General features: G+C 45.4%; 8 protein-coding genes across 8 annotated transcripts; 4 read left to right on the top strand and 4 right to left on the bottom strand.

Moving 5' to 3' along the window:
* Positions 1-234: 234 nt before the first annotated feature.
* Positions 235-1,665, top strand: PHALS_13894 (the record flags this gene model as incomplete). The annotated part of the gene is made up of 1 exon (XM_024728247.1): positions 235-1,665. The coding sequence occupies one exon, from the start codon at positions 235-237 to the stop codon at positions 1,663-1,665; it is 1,431 nt and encodes a 476-aa protein (XP_024571507.1).
* A 60-nt stretch (positions 1,666-1,725) lies between these two features.
* On the bottom strand, positions 1,726-3,613 carry PHALS_13893 (pyridoxal biosynthesis lyase pdxs; the record flags this gene model as incomplete). Its single annotated transcript, XM_024728136.1, has 4 exons — positions 1,726-1,784; positions 1,846-1,963; positions 2,023-2,051; positions 2,692-3,613. The coding sequence occupies 4 exons, from the start codon at positions 3,611-3,613 to the stop codon at positions 1,726-1,728; spliced, it is 1,128 nt and encodes a 375-aa protein (XP_024571506.1).
* Positions 3,614-3,785: 172 nt separating this feature from the next.
* Positions 3,786-4,782, bottom strand: PHALS_13892 (Cyclin D-interacting protein GCIP; the record flags this gene model as incomplete). Its single annotated transcript, XM_024728025.1, has 6 exons — positions 3,786-3,892; positions 3,952-4,036; positions 4,109-4,329; positions 4,406-4,454; positions 4,535-4,609; positions 4,678-4,782. 6 exons carry the CDS (start codon positions 4,780-4,782, stop codon positions 3,786-3,788), a joined length of 642 nt encoding a protein of 213 aa, XP_024571505.1.
* A 109-nt stretch (positions 4,783-4,891) lies between these two features.
* On the top strand, positions 4,892-7,969 carry PHALS_13891 (Uncharacterized conserved protein, contains TPR repeats; the record flags this gene model as incomplete). Its single annotated transcript, XM_024727914.1, has 1 exon — positions 4,892-7,969. The coding sequence occupies one exon, from the start codon at positions 4,892-4,894 to the stop codon at positions 7,967-7,969; it is 3,078 nt and encodes a 1,025-aa protein (XP_024571504.1).
* A 147-nt stretch (positions 7,970-8,116) lies between these two features.
* PHALS_13890 (histone-lysine n) lies at positions 8,117-10,642 on the top strand (the record flags this gene model as incomplete). The annotated part of the gene is made up of 4 exons (XM_024727803.1): positions 8,117-8,965; positions 9,030-9,145; positions 9,204-10,149; positions 10,211-10,642. 4 exons carry the CDS (start codon positions 8,117-8,119, stop codon positions 10,640-10,642), a joined length of 2,343 nt encoding a protein of 780 aa, XP_024571503.1.
* A 209-nt stretch (positions 10,643-10,851) lies between these two features.
* On the bottom strand, positions 10,852-11,188 carry PHALS_13889 (uncharacterized protein; the record flags this gene model as incomplete). The annotated part of the gene is made up of 2 exons (XM_024727691.1): positions 10,852-10,926; positions 10,979-11,188. The coding sequence occupies 2 exons, from the start codon at positions 11,186-11,188 to the stop codon at positions 10,852-10,854; spliced, it is 285 nt and encodes a 94-aa protein (XP_024571502.1).
* A 91-nt stretch (positions 11,189-11,279) lies between these two features.
* On the top strand, positions 11,280-11,983 carry PHALS_13888 (uncharacterized protein; the record flags this gene model as incomplete). The annotated part of the gene is made up of 4 exons (XM_024727580.1): positions 11,280-11,445; positions 11,496-11,566; positions 11,628-11,834; positions 11,894-11,983. 4 exons carry the CDS (start codon positions 11,280-11,282, stop codon positions 11,981-11,983), a joined length of 534 nt encoding a protein of 177 aa, XP_024571501.1.
* Positions 11,984-12,127: 144 nt separating this feature from the next.
* PHALS_13887 (hypothetical protein) lies at positions 12,128-15,718 on the bottom strand (the record flags this gene model as incomplete). The annotated part of the gene is made up of 7 exons (XM_024727469.1): positions 12,128-12,295; positions 12,381-13,206; positions 13,270-14,978; positions 15,050-15,121; positions 15,188-15,339; positions 15,401-15,557; positions 15,626-15,718. The coding sequence occupies 7 exons, from the start codon at positions 15,716-15,718 to the stop codon at positions 12,128-12,130; spliced, it is 3,177 nt and encodes a 1,058-aa protein (XP_024571500.1).
* Between the last annotated feature and the right edge of the window lie 49 nt (positions 15,719-15,767).

Here is a 15,767-nt window from a genome sequence, read left to right as displayed (position 1 = left end):
TTGCGAGGTTGTGGTATGGGTAGCTACATGATGTGGTAATCTGCTTGTGAATTATGGATCCACTCCATTTTTTGCTGCATGTGCCTGAAAGCTGTTGGTTGACCTTCTTCGTATTTCTCATAACAATGGTGTTTCAAACACAATTGTATCACATCTATTTTTTATTTGTATCACCTTTTGCAATAAACCCAATATTATATAGAACCGCCTATACAGTTCGTAAATCGCACCGTGATGGTCGTTTCAAAAGTTCACATGTGCATCCACTGCACGACACTCTATCTCCTTGTGCTCATATGTCTCCACTCAGTGGTTCTTTCAGCCACAGTCAGCAAAATCGACGATTACGATGACGATGGTGTGCCAAGTCTATCCGAAATGGACACCTACGACGTACTAGCAATCGTTTTCATGATAATCGGGCTGGCTGTCTCGTCCGCTGGTGGCGTTGGTGGTGGCGTTATCATGGTTCCCGCAATGGTGCTTATTATGGGATTTGATATTAAACGCGCAACACCTATTTCTAACGTGGCCATTCTTGGTGGGGCAGTGGCAAACGCATGGTTTAATATGCGCAAGCGCCACCCAAATGTTGATAGACAATTAATTGACCCAGAATTGTCCTTAGGAATGATTCCTGCCGTGATCGGTGGCACGATTCTGGGCGCTTTGATCAATAAGCTGATTCCGAGTTATGTGCTGTCACTGCTTTTCGTTGTAGTGCTCTTGGCCGGCGGTTCGCGCACGATGAAGAAGGGGATTACTTTGCACAAGAAGGAAATTGCCAAGAAAAAAGAGAGTGACGCTGCCATAAATGAGGAGCCAACAAATCCTTTAGTCAGTCCTGACAACTACACTTTGGTCAGTACACCACAGAAATACTACGCGGACGACAAACGAATGAGCATATCATTAAATGGCGGCGACACGACCCCTTTAAAACTTGATACAATTGAGGAAGCAGGCTCAGATTGTACACTAGCTCAGATCATGCACAGCGAACGACGTTTTGCCTGGGGGCCACACGTTACCATCATGGTATGCTACCTTGGCATTGTTGCTCTTAGTATCGGAAATACATCCGTTACCTGCGGAAGTGTTGTTTATTGGGTAATTTTGCTGATTCAAATTCCGTGGATCGCTGTGTTCGTCGTCTTTACTATGCACTACCTGCATCAGAGTTACCTTCGCAAGAAAGCATTAAATTACCCGTATGTCAACGGTGACATCCAATGGACGAAGAAAATGGTGCTGTTTTTTCCATTAGGATGTATAGTCGCTGGTATTGTTGCTGGTATGTTTGGCGTTGGCGGAGGTATCATCACAGGTCCTATCATGATTGAGCTGGGCATCGTGCCGGAAGTTGCTTCCTCTACGACGGCATTGATGATTCTATATTCATCAGCTTCTGCTACTTCAAAATTTGCTGTGTTTAACATGATTGCATGGGACTGGGCATTGCTTCTTTGCGCAGTGGCCTTTGTGGTGACTTCTTTGTCTCAAATAGTGATTCTGAGCTTCGTACGGCGCACAGGTCGCCAGTCTATCATTGTATTGTGCATAGCAACGGCCGTCCTCATCGGAGGTGTCATTATGACGTATCAAGCCATTAAAACAACCGTAAATGATGCCGGTGACTCGTTTCATGCGGACATTTGCAGGTAAAAAGCTATATGACAAGACATAGATGATATTTAAGCCGCAATAGATTGAAAACAGGATATATCATGAAAGGCACTTGTGCTTGCTTTGATTTTGCGGAAATTTCACCCTGCATGACATCTCTTTTATCTCTAATCAGTAAGACACCTCCTACATGCATTTCATGGACATGCACTATCATACCTTTGCTGTCTATGGAAATTACAGCAAACTTCGTTTCTTGGCGCAGCGTGAAACGATTTCGTATGCGCGAGCCCCGCTCTGGTCTTAACTCCCACCAAGTTAGTACTGCTGCCTGCATCTTTATATGCCAGATATAAAAGCTCTGTTGCTGCAAATTAATTATCAAAGTAGACATACAGGATGCTTAAGCTTCCACCGCCTTAAATCTGCCTTTACAGTCACGGAGCAGTTGTTGCAGTGTCACCTTTTGCAATCGTGCACCTCATTGTGATCTGCAATATGTAGGCGCTGCATCCGTATCAGGTGTGGCTATTGTTGGTGAAACTTAACTCATGCCTGCTCTGATAAGCGTCTGCAATCGTGGCAACATTTTTGACAAGTTGCTAATCAATTCTTACTATTTTTATGCCGTAGTTCTCGTCTTGTCCGGCCATGGTCCCTCATTAATAATTGAAAAATGTTTTTCTGAAACTTGCGTGCTGCTGCTATGACTTCTGTATTAAGAAGAGATCCGCGACAAAACGGATGTGCCGACTCAACATTTAACTGGTATTTCTCGCCAAGTAACCAGGATCCGACATGCTTGCCGCTTGTGTTATTTAGCAGCAAGTAGAAAGAGTAAATGAAGGTCCACCAAGAGCAAAATGAGCCTGCACAATAGGTGGCTATGAACGTATCGTGAGTAACACAACATTGTCTCGTCGAGAAATTTTGCTTTTACGTTAAAAGCAGAGGTCAAACTTCCATATCATAAGAAATAATTCTATTGAAAATTGAGTTATATGCTCTTTATCGTAATAACCACATATATAAACAATGCAAGCCCATCACACAATCACCACGCACCGCGAAGTCCACCTTCACGGTCTCGAAAGTTGACAGCCGCAGCTTTTAAGTCTTGAACACCGACCATTGCCTCACCCAAGTCTGTTGAAATCTCCTTAAGAATTTTAGGGTCATTAAAGTGAGTCACGGCCTGTACCATAGCACGAGCGCGCTTAGCTGGATCGCCGCTTTTAAAAATGCCTGATCCGACAAACACACCGTCCATTCCAAGCTGCATCATGAGAGCAGCGTCAGCAGGGGTGGCGACACCACCGGCGGCAAAATTTACGACAGGTAACTTTCCTGTTGCGGCAACCTGCTTTACCAGCTCAAACGGAGCCTGCATCTCCTTTGCAGCTACAAACAGTTCATCTTCGTCGAGAGAGCGAAGGCGGCGAATCTCGCGATGTACCGAGCGAGCATGGCGGACGGCTTCCACAACGTTGCCAGTTCCAGCCTCGCCCTTTGTGCGCAACATTGCAGCACCTTCGGCAACACGACGTAGAGCCTCGCCTAGATTACGGCATCCGCATACAAATGGAACCTTGAACTTATGCTTGTTGATATGATTCTCTTCATCAGCCATTGTCAACACCTCGCTCTCATCGATGTAATCAATTTCGGTGACCTCAAGAATTTGAGCTTCCACAAAATGGCCAATACGAACCTTGGCCATTACAGGAATAGTTACAGCTTTTTTGATAGCCTCAATCATCTGCGGGTCGCTCATACGCGCGACGCCGCCGTCCACACGAATGTCAGCAGGGATGCGTTCAAGGGCCATCACAGCCACTGCACCTGCTTCTTCAGCAATGCGCGCTTGCTCGACGTTCGTCACATCCATAATTACTCCACCTTTCAACATCTTGGCCAAACCAGCTTTTACGAGAAAAGTGCCTTCAGTAGGGGCTGAGCCAGCGACGGGAATACTCTGAGTGGCCATGGTTAATGCTTACGTAGAACGCAGTAAAATTTTGAATGGTACTGCTACGCCAAGTGGCCCGAAATTATTTTTAGAGGCCCAAAAGCGCAAACAGATAATACGTTTTCAAGTCAAACTGAAGATGATGATTGGCCGAATAGCCAAGTGGCCCAGCAATCTGGACCACGTCCATTTACGAACAGTATTTAATACTTATGTGTAAGCAAAAACTTTTTTTAACTACAAAGCGGTGCCTCGCTCGAGATTCTGTCGAATTTCTACCGTATACTTGTCGAATGCCTGGGACGCTTTTCGGTTAAATACGCGATTCTGGCCATTGATATAATCAACGTCCTCACCCTCGTAATGCTGGCGCCGTCGACTAAATTTCTTGCGGGCATGCACGCGATGTTCCAACTCCTGGGCCATGCGCTCCACGTTTGCCTGCATATTTATCAAAATCCATCACTAACAGCGACATACTCACACCAACAGCACAATTAACTCTCTGCAAACCTCCTCAACTTTGTCATCCTTGCCGTAGGCCACTTCGTCACAAAGTGTGATTCCAGCTGTGGCATTCGTTGCCGATAAATGCTCTTCTGCTGTTGGCAAGTTCACAAGTCGCTTTTTGTAGCCCTTATACAACGAATCTTCGTTGAATACATCCCACCCAAACGCGGCTTTTCGCTTCTCTTTTTTGCTTGTAATTTTAGTCTTCATAGCGGCAGCCTCAGCTGATAGGTTCAACAGATCAGACAGCAAGTCAATGTTAATGCGCCAAGACACACTCCGGGCCCGAATTATACGTACCTGTTTCGTTAAGGTGAGCTTTATCACTTGCAAATTCCATCTTTCTTTCCTACAACAGAAAGCCCACGAAAGATTGAAAAGTACTCATAAGTAGCCCGTAGCTAGTTGTGCTGCAGCACCATCACAAACCTCTCTCTTTCTGTATTGATTCTCCTTTTTATCCTTCTTGATATTCTGAATGCGGTCGTGCTCTGCTACCACCTCCTGCACAATCAGTACAACAGCCGCGCGTTACATCTTTAAAAGCACAACTTTCCGCATATTTACAGCACCTTTTTGTTTGCCTTCCGCCCAGCATTCATCTTCATGCGTATATCGAACAATTTTCTCTGAGCAGGCGTCATGGCCGTCAGCTCATCCTGCTCCGTGTCTGACATACTTCTTTAAGGAGAAAATGTACCAAGAATATTATCCAAAAAATTGGATTTTTACATAACAATTCTAAAAACAGCTCATCGAGCCTTAGCTGGTGGACGCGGAGACTTGATGCTAGAGAATAATGGCGTAGACACGTCCAACATAAGGAGCAATGAAAATTTTGCGCTGGAACTGCTACAGATGCAATTACTTAAAATTGAGCACGCGGTCTTGGAAAGTGATACTGAGAGGGTAGTTGAAGAGCAGCAGACTCTCAAGGCAGACGACGAAGTCTTTACAGTGTTGGAAATGGCGCAACTCATCTCAGAGGGAAAATATGGAGATGTAATTCGCCTTCCACAGACTCAAATTCTTTTGCACACCGTACTTCAATTACGCCATGAGGAGGAGGAATCTGACGCTGAGGAAACTCATATTTGTGGTAGCATCGCGTCGGCTTTGCAAAATTACTTGCTTAATCATTGCAATAGTGTCATAAGCCGCCTCGTGACTACCTACAAAATCTTATTTGCTGGCATTGCATTTCTTAATATGTATGTACAGGCAAACTATACAGGACCGGCATTTGAGGAGGAAAAGCTGTGTGACGTGCTCGATCTGACCTCACGCTTAGTTACTAACTCGACCAAAAGCGCCGATAAAAAATCGCATATCGATACTCTTGTGGCGCTACAGGTTGATGGCGAGTGTCCATTTTCCATCTGCGATTACCCGCAATTTTTGTTAGCTGCTCGTTGCCTACTAAATTTTATAGGCAACTATGCGTACAACGACTGGTCTGTAGCAGCTAGCGAAGTCGTAAGTGGCCAGAACGACAATGAGGTTTCTGACGACGTTGTTGAAGGACCAGCTAAACGCCTTATGACTGGTGGGGCCGCCATTCTCGCGCTTGGCGACATGCTGCAAGGTATTAAGACAGCCGCGTGGTGGAACGCGCGTGCGTCTGTGGCACACGAACGGCTGTTGCTAACCAAGCAGCCATCAAATACTTTATGGTTTGAAGCTCGCCGTGGATACATTCAAACTCTCAAGACGCATGAAATTTTTGCTTTTGAAAAAGGGACTAACTACTTGCTCGCTCGAGCATACGTGGAATGGGGTCTTACTCAACACTATTTTGACAAAAACAAGCATGGCAAGTCGACATTTGCTCGCGCGAAAGAGATTGCCGGTGTGAGAGTGGAGCTAAGCGGTTCGATGGGTAGGCGCACCAAGTTTCAACAGAAAAGTGTGGCTCAATTGATGCTGCTTGCAGCGTCGAAAAAAGAGCCTGCGAATGAAGATGGAGACGGTTCCATCTACGCCACAGCTGTGGCCGAGTCGATACATGCGGACTTTGGTGGTAAACAGGTAACGACAGAAGATGGAGATAGAATCGATGCAGTTTCTTCCGCTGCCCTGCCTGCAGATAGCCTAACACCTGAACATGAGCACATACAAAGACTTGTTGACGAGGGTGAGGCTTCTTATCGAAACGTAAAGTTGGACCAAGTGGATCAAGATAACTATCTTTTGGAAACAATCGCTTATGAGGATCGAAAGCTCACGCAACAGGGCAATTTACAAATTGTAGACCAAATTGTGCTACTGGGGATGTGTCTAGACGTCAAGAATAGCAATGCGAACGATGGTCTTACTCGTGAGGAAATGATGCCCTATGTCATGCGCGTGCTTGAAAACCCCAATAATTGGATGGTCTACTCTACGGCACTATTGGAACGGGCGTGGCTTGAATGTGAAAGCTCCAAGCGCCGTGAGCGTGCTGTCTTGCAGATGCAGGCCTTAGTCGATCAGCACACCACACGTCTCACCATTACGCAGAATACTCTCCAGTCGATCGCTGACTCAGCGCCAGCTCGGGAGCGCATGCAATTTGTGTATTCACTGGTCTTTCCTCCGCGATATGCACTCAAGCGCGACTTGGCTGAGCGCTACTTTAAGCTTGGTGTTCTCGGTAGTGCTGTTGAAATCTGCGAAGAATTGGAGATGTGGGATGACGTTATCAAGTGTTATCAACTTCTGGACAAACCCATGCACGCTGAAAAATTGGTACGCGAGCGCTTAGCGATTGCCCCTTCACCATTTATGTGGGTCACACTTGGCGACCTTACTCAGGAACCGGCACACTATGAGACGTCCTGGGAACTATCAAAAAAGCGGTTTGCTCGCGCTAAGCGATCACTTGGACGCTACTTTTTTGAGAGAAGGGATAATGAGACGGCAATTCTCCATTACCTGGATGCTGTGCGTGTAGGTCCTATGCACACAGGCGCCTGGTTTACTTTAGGCGCGATTGCGATGCGCATTCACCGTTGGGCACTTGCGATGCGGGCATTCACCCGCGTTGTGCAGCTTGAGCCAGACAATGGTGAGGCCTGGGGCAATTTAGGCTCCATACACATGCATAATCAAAGGTATGCTGAGGCCTTTGCAGTCTTGGAAGAAGGTTTAAAACAAAAGCGTCATATGTGGCAAATGTGGGAAAACTATGCACTGTGTGCAATGGAGACCACGCGCTACGGTGAGGCTATGTATGCCATGCATCAGCTGCTGGATCTGCGTGCTAAGCACAAACGTCCTGTCGATAGCGAATTGTTAGCGTGGCTTGTGGAGGCAATCGTGTATCCGAAGTCATTAAAGCAGATGCAGCAAGAGACTGATGTTGATAAAGCTAATGTCATCCAAAATGCTGTTTCTGACGATAAAGTTGACTTCATAGTGGCGGATGAAGACTTGTCAGAGCTCAACGAAGTAGAAGCAGTCACCGACACGACACCCCCACGGTCCGACTCGCACTATAAACAGCAATTGGCAACGCTTTTCGGTCGTGTGACGTCTATTGTTACAAATGACCCCAAGGTATGGCAACTGTATGCTCACTTCAACAGCGGTATTGAAGGTCGTGCCGATAAGGCTCGTGAATGCCGTTTAAAGCAGTGCCGCGCGCTGCAAGTCGCAGGATGGGAGCGTGAGCGGCATAAAGTTGAGAATCTCTGTGGAGCTGCTACTCGACTGGCCGAGGATTACTTAGCAGAAGGCACAAAGAAAGCTCTGTATTCATGTCGCCTTTACATTCGTGGCATACTTAAAAAGGCGCAAATGGATTTTGCTGACCTTGAGGCCGTGAAGACTCTTGCAGATGCGCTGGAAGAGGTTTATGCACGAGAAGCACAAATTCTAGAGTAATTAATCCACCGATATGCTTTTTGAGATATCGGTATATACCGATTCATACCGATTACTTTTTCAAATCAACACCATGCTTACAAACTTCTAGTCAGGGAATTGCGCGGGCGATTTTGGCGCTCGCCAGTCAATCAAACTGAGCGAAATATGCCTACAAAGGAGGACGGGCGACGATACCCAGCCAGAAAGCGCAAACTCGAGACCGCTGGCTTCAAGAGCAATTTAAAGAAGACAGCTCGTCCTCACCGATTGCCAAAAGCAAAAAAATCAGTCACTGTCTTAAGCCACAAACCTGAAAATGAAGCAGAATCGCATGTACTCTTGCACCCGGAAACCGCAAGCTTCTTGCAGCTTCTGGAGGACGATGCACACCATTTTATGCCATTATCACCTGTTTATAAATGCAGCGAGGAATTTAAATCTCAACGAAACAAATGTGTCGTAGAGTTCCAATTGCCATTCAAAGAGCTGGAGATCAAAAGTCTCGAAGAACGTCAGTGGGTGCGACGGCCGCCACCGTTCGGCAAGATAACACGCTGTGTCTACGTTTCCACCAAAATTCCCATTGCTGATTTTCCCGTGCACAAGTGTACATGCTGTGAAGAAACCCACAAGTCTACGACCAAACGAACTACTATGATGGCCAGTGTCAAGGCTCAAAAGGAGCTGGCGACTAAAAGAAAGCACGTTGATTCAAAAGAGCATCATGAAGTGGATCGCATAATGTATTGTGGAGAAGGCTGCTACAATCGCATGCTGTTTATAAGTTGCTCGGATGAAACGTGCTCAGCATCCGACCCAAGCTTGTGCAGCAACCGTGCTATTAAAAGGCGAGAAGTTAAGTCCATACGAGTCGAGTATATACCTGGCCCTGGATTTGGCCTCATCGCAAATGAGCATATTTTTGCAGGCGAATTTATCATTGAATACGTTGGTGAAGTCATAGATCATAAAGAGTGCGAGCGGAGGATGCTTGAGTACAAAAACAACGGCGAGGTGAGTTTTCTTTTATAGGGTCGTTTATTTGCTCTTCAGTAAACCCTTCATTGACTATGTCTAGGTCAATTTTTACATGATGGAGTTAGAAAAAAACACAGTCATCGACGCTAAATACCGCAGTAATGAAGCGCGCTTTATCAATCATGGCTGCGATCCTAACAGCGTCACGCAAAAATGGTACGTGCTACATACTCTACATGCCAAAGACATTAACGATAATTATATGTCGCGATAGGAATGTAGATGGAATCCAGCGCATCGGAATTTTTGCGCGCCGCAACATTGCCCCCAACGAGGAAATCACCATCAACTATAACTTTTCGCATTTTGGCGAAGCGGCCGACTGCAAATGTGGATCCACAGCATGCACTGGAAAAATTGGACTCAAGCGGCCTAAAATGTCTTTAATTCATGGTCGTATCGCAGGAGCTGCGAAGACAAAAAAGCAGGTGCCAGTAAATGAGGAGCCACCTGAGCTTAAGCGTTCCGTTCATTTATCGTCCTTGGCACTGCTCAAGAGCTCTCAAATGGTCGATAGTTGGTATGACTACTTTGGGTTCAGCCATCGTCGCTTGTTTCTCTGTCATCGTACGCGTTGTGATGGTGATGGGAAAAAAAATGAAGAAAATGATAACAGCGGTAACTTGCATTGCAGTGCGCCATCAACAAGTCCTGCATCAGTATGTTCCACAACAACCGAAGAGGATGTGTCACTTTCACCACCACATGCAACCCCGAGCATCCTTCGTGATAAAAAGTTACGCAAACGCAATTGGTATGAGCGAGTTTTAGCGGGAGAGCATTTATCTAAGATGAAAACTATACATAGTTTTATCTGTGGAGGAGTCTTCGATTGGACGTCACACTTGAACAAAGATGTTACAATAGAGGGTGATTTGCCTATACGGAACTTCCACAAATATATGGGTGTTTCGCCTACAAAGCATAGCTTTTCCATTCAGACGGGCACCGAATCCAGGCGGGCAACGATGAAAATCGTTCATAAGAGATTAGGACTCTCCGAAGCACGAGCGCGCGGCATGAATGAACTCTATGCTTTTGCTAAAGGCACTTCAAAGTGGAACAAACGCATTCCATCCTCCATTTCTATAGATGCAGATCGCATTCATCGTCTGATCGACAACGTGAAGGGCAAGCAGATCTTCGTTAACACCGATCAGGTATGTCGCAGCTTAGTTATCTGGATTGGACGATGGTTTACCAAATCTTACATCTTAACAGAATGACCTGAATGAAGATGCGTGCTCTCGCTGCGGTCTAACAGGCGAATTGATCTGTTGCGATGGCTGCCCTGCTGCCGTTCATTTAAACTGTACAAATCTTGCAACGGTTCCTCCCGATGGAATTCCGTGGTTTTGTTCCGAGTGTACGAAGCCAAAGCATCAATTAAAACTTTCGGAAATATCTTGTTCTGCAACTGTCACTGGAGAGGGTAAACGAAGTGGCACGCGTTTACAAATTAAGTATCCTAGCCGATACCTTCGTACGCATGTAGCACATCAAGTTCCGAGCCTTAACAAGATTTTCCATGCTCCAGCACCTCATGTTAAGCGCCGATACAAAAAGCGGCATAAACCTGCCGATCGCACCTATCGTGAGCTTGAGCATATGCCACTTCCCTTATATGACGGAATTGGCGATTCTGAGCAGTAAAGGCTCAGAATCTCGGAATGATTCAAAAGCGATCAATTTGTGCAGTTCCATGGTCGCCAGTGCTGACATTGCACACAACAACTCGTCGACATTGTATCTGTGTTCTTAAAAATCTGGTGTTCCTGTCAAAGCACCTTAGAAGTTAAGTCGATAAATCAAGGTACTCAGCAAATAATATAAGATAATGTGCTTGTTATGTATTGCTTTGATCAACTGCAGAATTTGACTGGCGCAGGTCCTTCAACGCGGTCTTTAAGAAGTTCTTCACTGTCCTCCTTAGCTCGCTACAGTAACATTAGTTATGATAACGATAAGTTTACATATTGCTAGTCGCACCTTAATGGCGGTGACAAGGGCAGCGTAGGGGCCAGTTGACTTGAGTTCAGGCATAGGCCTGCCTCCATCCATCATGCCCGAAAACGAGTGATTTCGTTGGTCTTCACTACGCTGTGCATACTCATTGGAGGCTTCAGCAGCGCTGGGAAAGCTCTCGAACGAATGCACTATTTCGCCGTGGAACTTGTACGTCGCTTTGATCCCACTCATATTCAGTAACTTTTTCTGCACATCACATGTAAAATGAAGTATTTATCGGTAAAAATTTCAACAATTGAGTCTTTTAGCTTAGTTCTTACAAATGCACGCGCTGTTAGGCGAGCTGCGCATGGTTAAAATGCTGCATCAGCAGACGGGCGTGTGCGTATTCACGCATCAGTGGAAGTGGAATCCACAGGCCCATGCAGAAGGAGTGGACGCGCTTGTCCTGTCTTTCACGCAATTTGCGCGTGAAATTGATGGCGGAGGTGCGGTTGCGGTGGAGAAAACTGATTTTTTGCTCATGAATGTTCTGTAGAGGTTGTACAAGTGCACTTTGATCCCAGTAAAACCGGCAAGACAAATAGACCTGGTATTAGCCCAACGCCTGTACGTAGCTTTGGGTAATAATACGAGATGTTGAATCTGATCAGCGAAACGTTTTGATCAGGCCTCTTCAGATGGATTAGTGATGATCTCACTTCAGGACGAGACCATCCAAGCAGTTTTGTTTCATGATCGAACATCTGATGCAGCATGTGCCGCTCTTAAAACATTTCTAGAAATTATTTTTAAGCGATTTTCACAATTGTTTGAACATGAACTTGAGCAATTGCAGCCGCAATTGAATGCGAACGCAACCCCAACCGCTGAAGAGGTCCGTTAATTCTTAGTTTTTGCGGTGATACGTTTTGAAACGCTCTAACATATTGGCAGCGTGAAGCTGTTGAAGCCCCATTTCGACGATTCGAGGCTGAGCTCGAAAGCCAATTGCTTCCGCAACCTACTAGTGATTTTAGTCAATGAGTTGGGAGACCGTCAATGTACAATTCCGTGCAGAAATTTTGCCACGATTATTTTAGTAAACGTATAACATAATGACTAACCCATTACCTTGGGATTTTAGTAGAGCGTCAGAGAAATACGTTGTCATTCATTTACTTCCACATCCTAGTCTAGAACACTCTTTCTGTTACAATAACCAAGTTCAGCAGGTTTGTCTCCAGTGGTAAAGCCCCAGAGCTCGACTTGAACACATGAAAACTCTTGCGAGACGGTTAATGGAGGTGAATTAAACGTTTCACAAGCTCCACTAGTCCCTCTTGATAAATCACTGTCCTGCATTCCAAACAAAAAGCACTAAGGTTAACAAAAATATTTTCTGTCATGCATCACTTGAAAATGTCAAAGAAGCGTCACTCGCCAGAAATAAACCAAAATTGCCGCCGCCACCCATAATTAAAGATTCGTCGGAGCAAAGCATGAAGTAGCTATTCTTGCGGCTCCATTGGTACTTCACAAATCCTCCGGCTGCGCTCGTATTCGCGAACGAAAATAAAAATGACTCACCAGTTCCATAATAGTTAAACGCACGATGCCATTCGTCCGAAGCAAAACCGCCAAACACGTTCCCCTTGGCGTCCTTAACCACTAATAACGTTGGACTTTGCTTCTTCGCCAATGTCAGCAATGTCTCCAACGAAGATCCATTCGCTTCGACGCTGTAAATCTTGTACCATCGGCACAGTTGAGTGGTGATTGGCAATGCATGGTCAATGCACGCGATATGGTCAGCTGTCAAAATGCTCGATGAGTCGATTAGCTTTAGCAAATAGTCATCTAGATTATATTCGATCACTTTGGAGTTGCTTAAAAGCTGCGATTTATCTGGATGTGGGAGGACTACTAGAGATTCTCTCCTTCCTTCTTCAACCAGGTCTTCTTCGGCTACCGTTCTATCTTCTTCTTTTGATTCACGAAGACGAGCCGCTCGTATTTTCCCCCATTCTGCTCGCAGATCGTTTACAGTGATTACACCTGTCTTCAACAATTCGTTAACTATTCCTTCCGTTTCAGAAATCACGCGAGTAAACGATGCCGACTTCGGATCCAGATCACTCCATAATTGGTCAAACATTTGGTACATTAACATGAATAATTTGTTAAAATACATATCTTCGTCAAACAATTTCCAAAACGGTTCCAACGATAACGCTACTATGTCAACCTCCGGATTCTTTGGGCTCAAGCTGCGGAAAAATGGAAACGTCAGCTGAGCACAAACTATAACATTGAAATCATTTACGGCTTACAATAATTTCAAATTCTTGACTAATGACTCACAAATAGATGATGCCACCAGTCCCGCGTCGTAGGACGGTAATTTTGATGGCAGCGCACGCATTTTCAGTAAGGTTAGTGCATTTGCATCATTTTTTAACCAGTAAGATATGGCTCGAAGTAACAGCACGCCTCCTTTTTCGAAATTTCCTAAGATGGTTGGCTTATTGAAGCCAAACTGCTCCCAGATGCTCACAAGATCCTGTTCTGCAGTTTCGCTGACAGAAGGTGAAGATGCCCCGCCACTGGTGGCATTTGGAGACCGTGGACTTGTAAGTCCCCGCATTGCATCTTCCATAGTTACAGCAGCACTATACTGGCATTCTTTATTTCGATCTGTTGCGTATTCGAATTTCAGGTACTCTGTAGATACGTTGTCCGTGGAACTTGGCAGTATGATATCATCTCCTTTTAAGTGCCTACGAAATAATCGCGTGATCTCATTTACATGCTGCCGATCCGACAGAAAAGTCATCTGCGGTTGAAGCTTCAACTGATGCGATACCATGCGTAGAGCCTCCTTTTTGGCCTCCAAGCGCTCAAGTGCATCAACAATTTGCACACGTACACCCTGGAAGATAGCCGCTTCATGCTGAATCATCCGCTCGACAACTTGAGCACCAACTGCGGCATACCGAACGTCTTGATATTGCGATTGTGTCCTTGCACGCATACGCTCAGATGGCGAGCCACTCCCGGAGTCTTTTCTGAACGCAATTACTGGTGCCAATATTGTAGACGCTGTAAGCACGTCGATACCATTTTGTTCACAATGCTCTGGCTGCTGCAAGAAGTTCATTAAGCTGATCACCCTATTTAATACTATCTGGCAACACACAGGTAGATCGTTTACCAAGCACGTAATATTTCGAATGCTTGCGTCTTCATCATGTAATTGTCCAGCCGCCACAAATGCATCATATTTGTCATCTGTCACAACGGAGTCGGGAAGATTTCTCAAAAAATCCAAGAATAACGCTCCTGCGCATTGCGGATCCAAATCTTGCGGCACAGAGCCTTCTGTCTCGACAATTTCTCGAAGTTGGTTCAGCCGGATATTCAATACTGTTGAGCGAAACAACCGCGAAGTATCTGGGTGATTCCACAATATTTTAATACAGTCATCAACAATGTTTGGAATCGCCAAGAAAGGATCAATTGAAGCATAGCGGCTGTGGTATGGATTTTTTGAAAGGGACGCCAGACTAACACCGAACACATATTGGGACGGTTTGATGCCTTTTAGGCGATGTGGAAACAAGGCTGATGGTAATTGGACAGCTTCATCTTCATCTTCATTATCTTCCGTCCTTTCAATCTCAACTCCTTCAACCTCTACATCTTTGACGTTTTCAGCCTCCTCGTAAACTAGCTCAGAATCCACAAGCGGTAAAAATGCCTCTGCTTTAGAAAGTGATGCTCCCACCGCTGCAGCGATATCTTCATCCGTAATTGCTGAGACCATATCTTCGTTATTGCCGTCAACATGAAGTTCTAGCTCCGAACTTGACGTTTGTTCTGGTATGTAAAACGGTTCACCGTTGACTTCAATCGCGAAATGTACATCTCGAAGAGCAATGACAAGCTCCAGAAACAAACCGAGACCTTCTGAGCACCGAACGAGGGACCATTCTTCGTAATTGTAGCGTATCAAGTTCTCGCATGCCATGGAAAAGATCATCTAAAGATGTGCATGTCGACACTAGTAAGAAAAATGCAAGACAAAACAAGGTGTACGCTTCTTGCACCAACCATAACACTAGATTCGATCGTATGATTATTCAGTGCTATCTTGAGCCAGCAACGTGCTTTTCCTACATCCGTCTATCGTCACCACCACGCTCCTCAACAACAAAATAATTTGCAATCCAAAACACTAATAACACAAACCTCTGACAGGAATGCAGCCGACAGTACACTTTGTACCAACGTCTGCTCGTCAACAATAAGCGTGCTGGCATACAATACATGCCACCAACATGGCTCATCCTCATAACTACGGCACTTAAGTCCTAACTTCAGGCACTCTTCCAGAGCCACACCTTCTTATGTCAAGTCAGAACATATGTGATCACAATCCGCATTACAAATAAGAGTACATACACAGCTCGCCAACACAAGGATCACGGTCTGTCAGTTGCAAACGCTGCTCCCGAGGTAATTGTACTACAGATGTATCATCTTGCTGCTCATCGATGTTATTTAAATCTGCTGCATTTTCTTTTCGTAGCACTACCAATGTGGCATTTTTGAGCCGCGTCTACAACGACAAAATAAATTCTCAATTTTCATCTCTCCTTTAACTCCAATACAATTGACGTAAAGGACCAATGCATCGTAGCGCCGCTGTGCAAAAACATCGCTTGTGCCGATTTTGTCCTCGTGCCGCGATGCAAGCCAGTGTGAGATCTTGCTAAGCATTTCGGTGTGTCCAGCCTCCTTGAACTGATGTGCTTTGCGACTAAGCCTT

This window comes from Plasmopara halstedii (genome assembly GCF_900000015.1).
Source record: "Plasmopara halstedii genome assembly, contig: Scaffold_7, whole genome shotgun sequence".
Taxonomy (NCBI): Eukaryota; Oomycota; class Peronosporomycetes; order Peronosporales; family Peronosporaceae; genus Plasmopara; species Plasmopara halstedii.
This window is presented reverse-complemented; position numbering and strand designations above follow the sequence as displayed.